Here is a 14,549-nt window from a genome sequence, read left to right as displayed (position 1 = left end):
GCAAATCTTGATCTCCTTTACACTTCATATTTTGCAGGCGCTCTGAAGGTCAGTTACTCCTGCTTTGACAAGGCAAGGAATGAAATGACGGATGACCTACATTGTCTGAAGACCCCAAGGCCTCCTGCCAGGCAAGAGCCTTGTGCTGTGGCCCCCTGCCAGCCCCAGTGAGTAAAAGTACTGCTAGTTCTCTTTGTGGGAAAGGAAGAGCCCAAGTCACCCATGTTCATCTTCAAAAGCCTCAGCATAGCCAATCGCTGCTATCACTGAAAAGGCTATAGTAGGGTCTCAGTGGTAGAGCATCTGCTTTGCATACAGAAGGTTCCAAGTTCAATCCTGTTAGGGCTGGGGACGTTCCCTGCCTGAAATCCCAAGAGAACCACTGCCAGCGTGCACAGAATATTGAGCTAGATGGACCAGTGGATCGACTGGGTACAAAGCAACTTTCTATGAAAGGGTTGTAGCTCATTGTTTCCATGCAGATGGTCCCAGATTTAGTTTCTAGCATCTTCAAGTTGGGCTGAAAAGAATCCTCTGAAACTCCAAATAATTGTCAGTGTAGACAGTGAGCTAGGTAACCAACCGTCTGGGTCAATATAAGACAGCTTCCTATGTTAGCTTATGCCCTAACAGTAAATATAGGTTAAGTTAGGAGATGTGTACATAATGAAGCTATCTCAGAAGACCAACTCTGCATGAATCCACCAGTCCTAATATTCCAGTTTGGTTGCTAGAATTGGCTAGGCAAGATTGGTGCAATGGTCTTACTAGGTGGCACAGAGTCCCAGGAAGAGCGTCTGCCTTGCATGCAGAAGGTCCCAGATTCAATCCCCAGCATCTCCAGCTTGGGCTGGGAGAGACTGTCTGCCTGAAATGCTGGAGAGTCACTACTGAGCTAGATAGACCAGTGGTCTGACTCATACAAGGCAGCTTCCAACATTCCTGCTTATTTCATCCCCTGTACTCAGAACCAAAAGGACTAGAATATTGCTTTCTTTTCAAGTGACTGCAGCAGCTGCTTTGCTTGCAGAAGGTTCCAGGTTCGGTCTCCAATGGCATCTCCAGGTGGGGCTGGAAGAGACCCGTCTGAAACCCTGGAGAGCCACTGCCAGTCACTGAAGACATTACTGTGCTATTTGAATCAATGCTCTGAATAGGGCTGGGCGATATCTGGTTTTCAACCTTGTGATATATCATGATATACCAATACATCCCAATGACTGAAATAAGGATGAAGCTTTGTAGAGGCATTGGTTGGCTTCATGGCTTTCCCCACATTGTGATTTTTGCATAGCACATAAACACGCACACATCATGATTGGTGTTATATTGCCAGGTCAATAATTATGAAACCGATACGATACGGACTTCAAACTGGTTCTGGGTATATTGCCCACCCCTAGCTCTGACTCTTTTATAAGGCAGCTTCCTGTGTTCCTGATGCCACTTCCTGCATGACTGTGGGTGGGTGTGACAGGCCCTTCCTGTTTTCTCCAAGATGGGTAGCAGAATACTTTGGGCCCTGCAGCGCCCCCTGTGGCGGTGGTGTGATGGAGCGGCTGGTTCACTGTGCAAAGGAAGAAAGAGGATTGAATGTGACCCTGCCTGATTCAGAATGCGTGGATGCTCCCAAACCATCAGCTGTCGAGTCCTGCAACACTGAGATGTGTCTTCCAAGGTAAGTAAACATATAAGTCACCCATGAGGGCCAATGGGTTGTCCAATGTCTCGGCCTCCTGTGATTCTGTGGAAGAGCAAGGAAGAACTGCAGAAATGTGTGGTGATTGGTGAAGATGGGTGGTGGAACACACATACATTTTTGCGAGGAATCCTATTTGGAATAAGGGACTTTCCCTTAAAAAAGGGAAAAGTTGACAGCTATGCACCTGGCACCCTGAGTCTTTTCATTGGCTCACAAAATTACATTGAGGGTTTTTTTTCTGATCTCACTCAACTACACCAGGAAAACATCAATCATTTCTAAGTTAATCCAAGGAGAACATAGGAAGAGCCTGGCTGCTGGGTCAGACCAAAAAATTTAGTCCAGCCAACCTGATTCCTCCAATGGCAAGTCCACAAGCAGGACCTGAGTGCAACAGCAACTCTCCCCTCTTGCAGAGGCAGATTGGCTCAGATAATGAAGGGAAAACAGAACCATTGAGGTTAGAAGCCATTGATAGCATTATATTCCATGAAAGATTTGGAAAGCTTATCCATCTCTCCACCCATGAACACACAGTGAATACAGAATCTGTTGCAGAGAAATCCAGAAGTGGCCCAGGCCACTCTGTAATGGCTGTTACTTCCTATACAGGTGGAAGGAATCAGAGCCAGGCCAGTGCTCTGCGATTTGTGGCTTGGGGGTTGCCCCAGTGAATTTGACTTGCGTTCAGCTCTGGGATGGGGTGGAAAGTACCGTAGATGCCAGCCTGTGCCCAGCGGATGAGAAGCCCCTGGCCTTTGTGTCTTGCATGGTGAACATCTGCCCTTTGGGATGGAACATGGTACGTAGAGCATAGGAGGAGCTCTGTTGGACTAGACTAAAGGCCAGTCTAGTTAGGGTTGCAGGGAAAGTCCAGTTTAGTTCGTGTCTGAAGAGAAATCTACCTAATTTGCCATTTCAAAACAATATACAAACTAAAATGCAGCCATGGTTCAAAATTTGCAATTCTCCAAGTTTTACAATGCAGTCCTCCATGTATACCAAAATATGCGTGTACTAAAGTGTGCATAAAAAAGCATATAATAGTAGAAAGAACATACAAAGTACATTATATAAGGGAAAATAGAAATATTGAGGGAAATACAATTGCAGTTGAATGTAGCTGCTGTATGCTAACAGCTCAAGCCATGTCTGATACACTTATTCAGCTTTTCTCTCCGTTGACTCCTGAGTAATATAGCTCTGTGAGAAGGCTCTGCGACTAACAGAAATCCCAGCATATTTGTAACATGAAATGGTTTTCTGGAGGAGACCGTGTTGACAATGTAGCCTATTAAAATAAGTTGGTCAAGTATGTAGCATAGATGCATCCTCAAACTGGACGCATCAGCGCTATATACTTCACCCTGGGAGCTGTAGTATGATGAAGCTGCTGAGAAGATCCCTGTGCCAAAACTGGAGACCCCAGGGTTCCCTAAAGGGGAGCCTTGACAGATATGTTACATTCCACATTCCAACTTGTTTCCCTGCCATGAGATATTGTGTTCTTCTGCAGCAGGAAGAGATGCCCCACTCAGAGCTCTTGGTCCCGTTTTGGCCTCATAAGACTGGAAATCGCTCAGTGTATGTCTGGAGCCCTTTGGCTGGAGCATGCCCTGTCACCTGTGGGGGAGGTAAGGTGGTTTCCTAGGTGCTTCTTGTGCATTAATGAGCTCATCAAAGACTATTTTGTGTATTATCATTTTTCAGAAGGGATCTTTGTCTTGACAACACTGTTATCCTACACTAATTGTTTGTTTGACTTCAAAGCATTTTCATTCTGTTCTTCAACCAAAACAGCTCCCAGAGTGGCTTACATATGATCAATAAAGCAAGACAATCCCTGATTATAGGCAGGCTGTCTATCCTGAGTGACGTGACATGAAAGAAAATAGGGAAGAGGAGGGAAGAGGAATAAGCAAGCTCAGGGACTGGTTCTTAATGTTAAATAGTAGCCCGATGGAGTGCAAAGGCCATAGCTAGATAGCAGTTGAAGGCTGGAGAAGCCCAATGGAATTGGTCTCTCAGCAGAACTGATGTAGTCCCAACCCTCACTCTGCTGCAGCCTGATGGGATGGCTGCTGCCCAGCGGAGAGTTGAGACGAAGCCAAATGCAACTGATCTCTTAGTAGATCCAGTAGAATAGCTCTGTTTCCATTCTCTTTTCCTGCTGCAGTCCAATGGAATGATCACTACTAGTTGCATGGGAGCCAAAGATTACTGGTAGAATAGCCCTGCTTCTTGTTTCTTTCCCACTCCTCTGCAGCCTGATTGAATGGCAGCCACTAGGTGACAGTTGAGGGAGAACCAAAATAAATTGGTCTTTCAGCAGAGCCAGTGGAATAGCCCTGCTTCCCTTCTGTCCTTCTGGCTTCACAGCCAGATGGAATGGCTGCTGCCAGGCTGAGAGCTGGAAGAGGGAAGATCCAGTGTCCCTGCGAGAAGGAATTAAAAGAAATTGGAGCTCATCAAGTGGGCTCCTGGGGGGAAAACAAAGGAGTTTTACATAACTGACAAAATCCACTCTAGCCACTTCTCTTTCCAGGCCTGATGTGGCTGAACTATGTCTGCCTGGTCTTTGACACCAGAGAGGAAGCAGAGGAGGAACGTTGTAACCAGGCACCAAAGCCAGCGAGTCAGCTGGAACTGTGTAACCCCACGCCATGTCCAGCAAGGTAAAAGTGCATAGCATGAGCATAAGTACGAATTGATTTTGCAGTTCTAGCCTTGTATTCCTTTCACAGGCCCTTGAGGCACATTTGCAGCCCAGAAGAAAGAGAAAAAGAATCCACTCACTCTTGAGTTTGCAAACGATTCCTTGCCTGACGGTCACCTGGAGATTATCCCTGCTTGCCACCAGTGACCGGATCCATGGTTTTGTCACAAGCCCAAGGAAGTAGATGGAATAAGTTGATTTGTGTCTGTCTCCTCCTTTCCTGCTCTCTCTCCAGCTGGGAAGTGAAGGAACTTGCTCCATGCCCTGTGACCTGTGGTGGAGGAAAGATACCCCTCTCGGTCCGCTGCATCCGGCGAGACAAGAACACAACCCGGACTCTTCCTCACTCAAAATGTAGCCGGATGCACAGGCCAGCTGGCAGCAGAGAATGTGCTATGGAACCATGCCCAGCAAGGTGAGTGCCAATCGTTTTGAGGGCAGTGGCCAAAGAGAGCCTTCTTTGTCACAGAGCCTAGGGCTTGCTGATCAGAACGTTAGTGGTTCGAATCCCCGCGACAGGGTGAGCTCCCGTTGCTCGGTCCCAGCTCCTGCCAACCTAGCAGTTTGAAAGCACATCAAAGTGCTAGTAGATAAATAGGTACCGCTCTGGCGGGAAGGTAAACGGCGTTTCCGTGCGCTGCTCTGGTTCGCCAGAAGCGGCTTAGTCATGCTGGCCACATGACCTGGAAGCTGTACACCGGCTCCCTCGGCCAATGAAACGAGATGAGCACTGCAACCCCAGAGTTGTCCGCGACTGGACCTAACGGTCATGGGTCCCTTTACCTTTACCTTTACCTAGAGTGAGGTCTGGGATTGGCCTGTTAACAGTGGGTGGAACTGAGGGTGGGAGTCACACGTTGGCCCCCCGGGTGCTTTTGATTCAACAACTGGTTCTGTTGTTTCCACCTGCCAGGTGGTCCTACAAAATGGGCACATGTAGCGCCAGTTGTGGTAGAGGTGTGATGCGCAAGGTCCTATACTGTGCACGGGTGACGGGGGAGAAGGCGGAGGAAGAGATTCTACCAGACACGGTCTGTGAGAGTTTGCCTCGCCCCGAAGAGCAGGAAGTGTGCAACCTGGAACCATGTCCCCCAAGGTCATTCATTAGTTGTGCATTCATTTAACTGGAGTCTTTTCCTCATCACCACAAATATTATTTTGTTATTATTTAGCCAACTTATAGACTGCTTATTGTGTGTGCGCGTGTGTGCGCATGTGTGTGTGTGTGTGTGTGTGTGTGTGTGTGTGTGTATTTGAATTTTGCAACCAAATTTAGCATGATGGTTCCTGAGGTGAAGGAGCAGGTTTTTGTCTATATTGAAATACAGTTGAAAGCAATTTTGAATTAAGTTGGTGGGCTGAACCTTTCAAATCTTCAATGATTTTCTTTTGTTTCTTAGAATTTCCAAGGCATGCCAGCTACGAGGCTGCTAGTTATGCATAAATTATCTTCAAATGGTTCAGACTGAGACGAAGACACTAGAACAACATCAACAACAACAGTCAAGGGCTCTAAAACATTCAACAGTTCTTTACACATAAACAGATAACTTTAAAAATTGCTACATATAATTTTTCTTATTACCTTGATGTTTTAGATTGAATTTCAATGAGGTGTGTAAATTGCTCTGGGCTATATTTATGAAGAGCAGTATAGATAGATATAGATAATCTGATATCCCCAAATGTTCTGCGCAAAGTGGAATGATAGGAAGGGCCGGTTAAAATCTGGGGATGGTGCAGAGGGCAGTTGTGTTTACTTGACTCACTGATCAACTTTCTTCTCTCTTTCTCTCTGAGAAGGTGGAAAGTGACTAGAATGGGTCCATGTTCCTCCTCCTGTGGACTTGGGGTAGCCACCCAGTTGGTGACTTGCATGCAGCTTTCTGGGGGCCAAGAGATTGAGCTGGCTAAGAGCCAGTGCCGAGAAGCAGAGAAGCCACCCTTCAGTGTGCCTTGTGTGATCCGGGTCTGCCCTTATGAATGGAGGGTCACCAAATGGACACAGGTAAACCTTTCAGTCAGGGGTGGGGAACTAAAGCCTTGAGGTCACCTGGCCTCTCTATCTGGCCAGCAAAACTCTTCCCAGGCCACACACCCCATTCACCTTGCTTTTGCCTGGCTAGAATGTGTCCCTGAAGTCTGATAATGCCTCTTGCTTGGATAGAAGATGGAGACGGGGTGGGGTGAGTCTGTACAAAAGCAAAATTTTCATCCATTGCTCCTCACGCTTATGCCTCTGGCCACAACAACAACAACAACAACAACAACAACAACTGGAATGTGGCCTTCAGAAGGTTGCCTAGAAGGGAATGTGGCTCTCACGCTAAAAATGGTTTCCCACCCCTGGTTCAGGCTTCAATACCATTCAGAGATGTGTTGGAATTAGGACAGAGCTGGGTTGCTCTCAAGAACCCCCCTTGGTACTTGCCAAGGCCCCCTGCCCCTCTCATTTTATTATTTTTTACTTTGAGGACTTGTTCTGGGGGCATTGCCTGCTTTTTTGTCAGTCTTTGTTTTTTTGGGAAAGTGGTTAAATGTTTTGCCTGTTTAGAGAGGGGGATTCAGTATCACCAGCTTTTCTTCTGTGAAATGGGCATTTTGTGGTGCCCACCGCAGTTTTCTTAGATTTCCAAATGTGACCTCCAGCCCAAACTGGTTGTGGAGAGCCCTGGGTTAGACTCTTCAACTAGAGCCAGATCAGCCTAGCTTCAAATCCCAAATGCCACCCTTGTGGGAGCCATTCTTTCTCAGCCTAGCCTTCTCACACAAAACAGGGAAAGCCATCTGTAGTGCCTTGTGGTCTCTGAGGAAAAGGCAACATCGAAGTGTAATAAGCCAATGATGGGACAGTTGGGGGTGATGTATAAAAGTGTTTCCTGCCCATATTATTCCAGGGCTCCTCTCATCCGAGAATGCTTTCTGTGCATTTAAAAGTATCTTCTGGGTTTCTCCCTCCAGTGTTCTGCCTCTTGTGGGAATGGTATTCAGACACGACAGGATTTCTGCATCAATCCCAAAACTGGGGCACGGGTGAACCCCACCTTTTGCATGCACTCCCCTAAGCCTGTGATGCTGCAAAGTTGCTCCGTCACTCCCTGCCTTGAACAGGCCACAGCAGGTCCAGTCTCCAGGTCAGATCTCAGGACTTTGCTGCCTTCTACAGAGCAACTGATGACTGCGGTGACCATTGGACCTGAAAAGCCACACCATAGAGCTTTGGACCTTCCACAGCCTGATGGACTAGCTCCTTCCATGAAACGATTTGAGGATATACTGTGGGACGCTGATGAGTACAGTTGCGCAGCTTATATTTACTTATGTGTGATTATCGCTAGACTTCGCCTTTTAACAGAGGCTGCCAACCCCTTTTAGACCAGGAAGTACATTTGTGAGGAAGTGCAATTGGTGGGGCATATTTGAGAGACCGCCTCTTCCCCTACAGACTCTCTTGGGTGTTAATATCAGAAGAGCCTTCAAAAGTTCAGGGGTGGTGGTTGCCTGGAAGAGAGCATTCTCTGTGGCAGCCCCTAAGTTTTGGAATTCCCTCTCCACAGAGGTCCATATGGCTTCTTAACTATACAGCTTCCAGAGAAAGCTGTACAAATGTACTTTTTTAACCCTGGCCGTTGACACCTTAGTTGTGTGTTGTGGTTTTGGACCCACCCTGTACCTATGATTGCTATTTGTTTTAAGCGTCCTTAGTAGTAAATTCCAAATTGTTGTAACCCACCTTGGGACCTGCAGGAGAAAGGTGGGTAATAATTTAATAATAATAAATTCATAAAATGGCTGTTGCAGGGCATGGCATAATGACTTCAACGTAAGAGAAGCTGGTGCTCTGGTACTGAGCTGTGCCCTCTTTAAGAACATAAGAAGAGCTTACCGTATCAGTCCAAGGGCCGGCCCAGCTAGTCCTCTTCTCACAATTGCTGATCAGATACACTGATGGGAATGGCATTCAGAAGCACTGCTGCCTCTCTTCCTTTGCAGGTCCCTGTGGGCAGCTGTTCCTAAATTCCACTGGGTTGATCAACATGACTGGTGTGCAAGCCAGCGACTGCATTGTCGCCATTGGCCGCCCCTTAGGAGAGGTCCTAAGGGTCCAAGTGCTGGAGAGCTCCCTGAACTGCAGCGCAGGTGAGTGTTTGGTTCATAGCGTTGGAGGACATGAAAGCTGGGACGCCACCAGTTCAAATCTTAACTCAACCAGGAGATGCTAGGTTGAAATAGCTTCCCCACCCTATTCTGTGGCCTGAATTGAATTGGCCTGCATAGTTATGGATGTCCTCAACAGTTCAGGATGGGAGAGAAATCCAACTGAATTTGCATTGAAAGATGAACCTATCATAATTCACATTTTCTGAAACAATGCATGAACTGAAGCACAGCCTTCCTTCAAAATTTGTGCAATACAGTTCTCCAGCCTCAAGTAATGTGTGCAGAAAAGCATGCTTTTGGGTAAAGTGCTAATATATATATTGGTGAAAATAGCATACAAAAATGCATTACATTAGGGGAAAGTGCTGTGCCAAAATATATGTGCATTAAGCCAGTGTTTTTCAACCACTGTTGCCTGGTGTGCCGTGGGAAAAATTGAAAAATTCTGTTGCCTGGTGTGCCTCGTGATTTTTTTCATGAAACAAGTGTGCCTTTGCCCAAAAAAGGTTGAAAAAAACTGCATTAAGCAATATTGTGGAATCCTCTGCCAATAGAGATTCAGCAGGTGCCTTGTGCTTCAGCACCTGTTCGAAAATTTTCTATTCTTTCAGGCTTATGCAGACAATTAAGAAAATGTATTTCCAGAATAGTTAGCTGATTCTGATGTTAACTTTATACAAGGTTTCTATTGTATGTGCATATAAAGCATCTGCATATAAAGATAAAATAGCAGATTATGAGAAATAGCAGCTAAATGTTCATGAGGACCTTTTAAAAATTTACACAGTGATGCAGAAATGCAGTGAACACAAAATTTGAAAAATTAGGAACTGAGAGGAACCAAAATGGACAGAATTAATAGCCCTTCCCTACTATCAGCAGGAGAGACGCGGGTGGTGCTGTGGGTTAAACCACAGAGACTATGGCTTGCCGATCAGAAGGTCGGCAGTTCAAATCCCCACGACAGGATAAGATCCCATTGCTCGGTCCCTGCTCCTGCCAACCTAGCAGTTTGAAAACACGCAAGTGCAAGTAGATAAATAGGTACTGCTCCAGCGGGAAAGTAAACAGCGTTTCCATGCGCTGCTCTGGTTCTCCAGAAGCGGCTTAGTCATGCTGGCCACATGACCCGGAAGCTGTACGCCGGCTCCCTCAGCCAGTAAAGCAGGGGCGTTCCTAGCCCCTTGGCTGCCCGGGGCGGGAAGCCAAGAGGCACCCCTGGGGGGGTGGGGCATCGCGGCGCGTGCGTGCGTCATGATGTCATGACGCACGCACACGCGGCGATGCCCCGCCCCCAGGGGATGCCGGGTGCCAGGGTGCGGCTTCTGGAGTCTCTGCAGCTTGCAGAGACTCCCAAAGCGGCGGCCCAGCATCCCCGGGGGCGGGGCATCGCTGCGTGTGCGTCATGACGCACGCACACGCGGCGACGCCTGCCCCCGGGGGATGCCGGACGGGGGCTTTCGGAGCCTCGGCGGGCTGCAAAGAGCCCCAAAGCCGCAGCCTGGCACCCCTTTGTGCTACAGCAGCGGCTTCAGGGGTCTCTGCAGCCCGCAGAGACTCCCAAAGCCCCCGCCCGGGCCCCCTCGGGGGAGCGCAAGTGGGGCAGGGAGAGAGGCAGGTCAGCGAAGAGGGGTGTTACCCCTCTTCGCTGGTCCGCCCCTCTCCTTGCCCCGGCTCCGCAAGCCAGCCAGCGGCGCGAAAAGCCGCTGGAGGGCGGGGGCTATTTTTGGCGCTGCCGGGGCAGAGCCGCAGGGGCGGCCAGCGAGGGGGGTGACACCCCGACTCGCTGGCGGCCCCTGCGGCTCCACCCCGGCAGTGCCGAAAATAGCTGAAAAATATATTTTAAAAAAGTTTAAAAATAGCCCAATGGGCGGGGCCGACACCCGATATGTCACCCCCAGCAGGGGCGCTGCCCGGGGGCCCCCGCCCCCTCCGCCCCACCCCCTGCGACGCCCCTGCAGTAAAGCAAGATGAGTGCTGCAACCCCAGAGCCATCCATGACTGGACCTAATGGTCAGGGGTCCCTTTACCTTTTTACTATCATCAGACAATCTCATTTGTTATAAAATGGTTGTGGATGATCAGTCTGACATGTTCCCCAACATCCCTTGTATTTTGCTCCAGGTGACGTGATGTTGTTTTCTACACGGATGATGTGGCGGACAGGCTGTAAGAAGCTGATGCATTCCACCATAAACACCAGGACCAACACACTGGTGGTGAGACAGCGCCGCCTGGGTCCTGGGAATGGAGTTTTCCTTTGGTACAGCAGCAAAGTGGCAGCTAAGAAATACCATCAAGGTGGGTTGGGTTGCTGCCATACTGAGCTCGCTCCACTGGAAGTGAAAAAGGTAGCTCTAAGAAGGGCTTAGGGTTCCATGAGAGACATGAGGTCTGTGGCTGGATCCTCTGGTGTCTTTTTCAGAGTGTAAAAATAGGTTGGTGCATGGGCCACCCAGGCCAGGCACATGTGTCAGGGGTCGGGCACACTGCTGGGTGGTGCACTCACCCAAGGGAGCCTAGCACTTCTCTTGCTTTTAATGTTTTGTTCTTGTAATGAAACTACAGTCTGTTTTCATTGCTACAGTACTTTGTCTCTGCCTTGCTCCGAGGAAGGGAAAGCGAGTCCTTTCACAGAGTGAGGCATTTGGGGAGGGATAGTCTAGGATTGTTCCTGGATTGCTGTCATTTTTCCAGGGCAGCTAGGCATTCTCTTTCAAAAACATTTTTAAAGTTTTAAAGAGCCAGAGTGGTGTAGTGGTTAAGAGCGGTAGACTCGTTATCTGGGGAACCGGGTTCGCGCCTCCACTCCTCCACATGCAGCTTCTGGGTGACCTTGGGCTAATCACACTTCTCTGAAGTCTCTCAGCCCCACTCACCTCACAGAGTGTTTGTTGTGAGGGAGGAAGGGAAAGGAGAATGTTAGCCGCTTTGAGACTCCTTCGGGTGGTGAAAAGCGGGATATCAAATCCAAACTCTTCTGAAAACTCTACCACAAACCCCCTGGACTCATTGCTCTCTTCTGCATCCATTTCCTTAACCACAGATTGTGACGTGCAGTTGTTCGGTCCCAGTGGGAGAATAGTGACCCCTAAGCCTTTGGCAGGCCAGGAACAACAAGGGGCTTGCAGGACATTTGTTGACGTGGCTCCAAGGCATCGCATTGCCATTCACGCTGCATATGTGGACCCAACAGCTGACTCCAACCAAACACACTCCAGTTACATCTCGGTGAGAAAACTGCACAGAGCAAGGGTCCAGGTGTCACACACTAGGAGAATAAAAGCAAAACATTAATCAGATGCAAGGGTGGGGAACCTGATCAGCACTCAATTTACAGTGGGGTGGGTGGTTCCTGCTGCACAGGGCGCTGAGCCAAGGGGGTGCAAAACAACAACAACAACAACAACAACCTATATTCCTATGGGTACCTACTAAGTAGAAGGGATGCGGGTTGCACTGTGGGTTAAACCACAGAGCCTAGGGCTTGGTGATCAGAAGGTCGGCGGTTTGAATTTCTGTGAAGGGGTAAGCTCCTGTTGTTTGGTCCCTGCTCCTGCCAACCTTGCAGTTTGAAAGCATGAAGTGCAAGTAGATAAATAGGTACTGCTCCAGTGGGAAGGTAAGCGGCATTTCCATGCGCTGCTCTGGTTTCGCCAGAAGCGGCTTAGTCATGCTGGCCATAGACCCGGAAAAACTGTCTGCGGACAAACGTCGGCTCCCTCAGCCAGTAAAGCAAGATGAGAGCCGCAACCCCAGAGTCATCCGCGACTGGACCTAACGGTCAGGGGTCCCTTTACCTTTACCTTTTTACCTACTAAGAAGATCCATAAAAAGCAACTACTGTACCAAAAGGAATTATTGTGAAAATAAAAAATATGGGAGGTGGGAAGGGCAAGCCAGATTTTGTTCTTACTCAGGGTGACATATTACCAAAGTCCGCCACTGACCTTTTGGCTGCATTCCTTCCTGGACAACTTTCTGGGAGCCATTTACCCGTGGTGAGCAGAGCTAGAGGCAAAAGTGTGTGGAGCAATGAGTGGAAATGTTACCTTTGTCCAGGAGGCTAGTTTCTAACATGCACTCTGATTTTGTTGTTGTCTTCTGCTTATTCTCTCCCCCCCGCCCCCGGCTCCTTTCCCATCAAAATGCTGCTTCTACCCTGGACATTTATGGTGGTATAGCCACATTTGGGACCCCTCCAGAGTCCCCACTAGGTTTGGTTTTTTTCTGAAATCATGTAACTTTTCACACCACAAATGTTCTGGTTTATTTTTTATCCCACATTTGTTGCCCTGTAGCAGAAGAGTTACCCTTCCAGGTAGTAATAGTGTGGTTCTATTTTGGGGGAGCATTGCAGAACAACCAATAAAGCAGAAGAATGTGTGAACAGTCCAGGATAAACCCACCACCAATGCAACAAATGTAGGACAAAAAAATAAATAAACCAGAATGTTTGTGGTGTGAAAAGTTACATGATTTCAGCAGGAATTTTATGGGACGTGTGCTGACTGGAAATGGAGCAGTAAGTCCACCTCGAAACATCTGCAGGTGCAAAAGTGTGGTTGTGTATAACCCTCTCGATACCATCATAAGCACAAATAAAAATGAACGTAAAATAAAACCGGAGAAATGAAGGAACCCTTAGGCATTGTGAACAAAAGAACACAAAGAAAGCCTGCTATTTCAGGCCAATGGCTCACCTAGTCCAGCATCCTGTTCTCACAGTGACCAACCAGGTGTCTGTGGGAAACCAGAACCCAAGCACAAGTGCACTCTCCCCTCCTGTGGTTTCTAGCAAATGATGTTCAGAAGCATTGCTGCTTCCAACTGTGGAGGAAGAGCATAGGCAACATGGCTAGTAGCCATTGATAGCCCATTGATAGTGTCTACTCCACTTCTGAAGCCGCTCAAGTTGATGGCCATCACTGCTGTCTGTGGGAGTGAGTTCCATGGTTTAACTATGCACTGCAAAGTATAGTTCAGGCATCGGCAAGGTTATCCAACCATGGGCCGGATCAAGCCCACAGAGAGCATCCGTGGGCCGAACATGTGCAGTGCGATGCCGTAAATCGCGCCTGCGCATGTCTGTGACACCGAAAATCGTGCCTGCGCAGAAGCGATTTTCACCATCTGGACATGTGCAGGTGCGATTTTCGGCGTCTGGACATGCGCAGACACAATTTCCGGCGCCACTTGGCTAGTCCCTGCGCCGCACGGTGCTAATTTACCACAGCATGTGGGTGGCTTGCCAAGCGGTTGGCTTGGTTGGCAGGTGGCTCGTGGGCCGGTAAAACGGCCTTCGTGGGCCACATCCAGCCCATGGGCCGGAGGTTGCCGACCTCTGGTATAGTTTAACTGTTGTGGATGTGACATTTCTGGGTCTTTGGCTGACCTGACCTTCCATTCTTCAGATCCGAGATGTCAATGCCATGAAGACCGCAGTTTTCCATGGAAACCAGCCATTCTACTGGGAGTCAGTTGGGAGCAGGGCCGAAATTGAATTCAGCAAAGACTTTGCCAGCGTTGGTTTCCAAGCAGAATACTGGGTCACTTTGCCCAAATAAACACAGCCTCAAGTTGTTTCAAGGGCAACTGTTCATTCAAGGGTTATATAGCCAGGGGGAGTTAGTAAACACAGTTTGTCTTGTAAGAGGAATGAAAAGTGATACCCACTGAAAAACTCTTAGAGGTTGCAGGAGCCCTTCTCTCTTTTTTTTGCACCAGTTCCCATTGCTGTGGAAGGGAGGGGCTTCTTGTGCCTGAACTCACCCTGGCTCTGCCACTGCCTCAGGTTCAATTATTTTTCCTTCAAATGCTGCTGCTGCTGTTTTCTATCAGGATTAGTCCTGCTCCTCTCATGTGCTAAAGCCAACATACACATACCTCTTGGAGATCTGCCAATAAAGTCTTTATATGGGTGTGAACCTGAAAAGTTATTAGCCTGAAATTAAAAATCCCTGCACCTGT

General features: G+C 48.3%; 1 protein-coding gene across 5 annotated transcripts in view; it reads left to right on the top strand.

Annotated features, from left to right (window-relative positions):
• ADAMTS13 (ADAM metallopeptidase with thrombospondin type 1 motif 13) overlaps positions 1-14,549 on the top strand; it is a 37,041-nt gene extending 22,492 nt beyond the window's left edge. Inside the window, exons 20-32 of one of the 5 annotated variants that reach the window (XM_033137261.1) lie at positions 38-167; positions 1,499-1,678; positions 2,315-2,504; positions 3,222-3,336; positions 4,248-4,377; positions 4,654-4,833; positions 5,332-5,514; positions 6,222-6,426; positions 7,380-7,716; positions 8,412-8,558; positions 10,704-10,880; positions 11,626-11,810; positions 13,994-14,549. In XM_033137261.1, coding sequence (XP_032993152.1) covers positions 38-167; positions 1,499-1,678; positions 2,315-2,504; positions 3,222-3,336; positions 4,248-4,377; positions 4,654-4,833; positions 5,332-5,514; positions 6,222-6,426; positions 7,380-7,716; positions 8,412-8,558; positions 10,704-10,880; positions 11,626-11,810; positions 13,994-14,146 — 2,312 coding nt within the window. In that variant the 3' untranslated portion in view covers positions 14,147-14,549. Of the gene's footprint in view, positions 1-37; positions 168-1,498; positions 1,679-2,314; positions 2,505-3,218; positions 3,337-4,247; positions 4,378-4,653; positions 4,834-5,331; positions 5,515-6,221; positions 6,427-7,379; positions 7,743-8,411; positions 8,559-10,681; positions 10,881-11,625; positions 11,811-13,993 lie in introns of those variants that run through there. The other 4 variants (XM_033137262.1, XM_033137260.1, XM_033137265.1 and 1 more) reach the window with 4 other exon arrangements.

Source organism: Lacerta agilis, chromosome Z, assembly GCF_009819535.1.
Source record: "Lacerta agilis isolate rLacAgi1 chromosome Z, rLacAgi1.pri, whole genome shotgun sequence".
Lineage (NCBI taxonomy): Eukaryota > Metazoa > Chordata > Lepidosauria > Squamata > Lacertidae > Lacerta > Lacerta agilis.
This window is presented reverse-complemented; position numbering and strand designations above follow the sequence as displayed.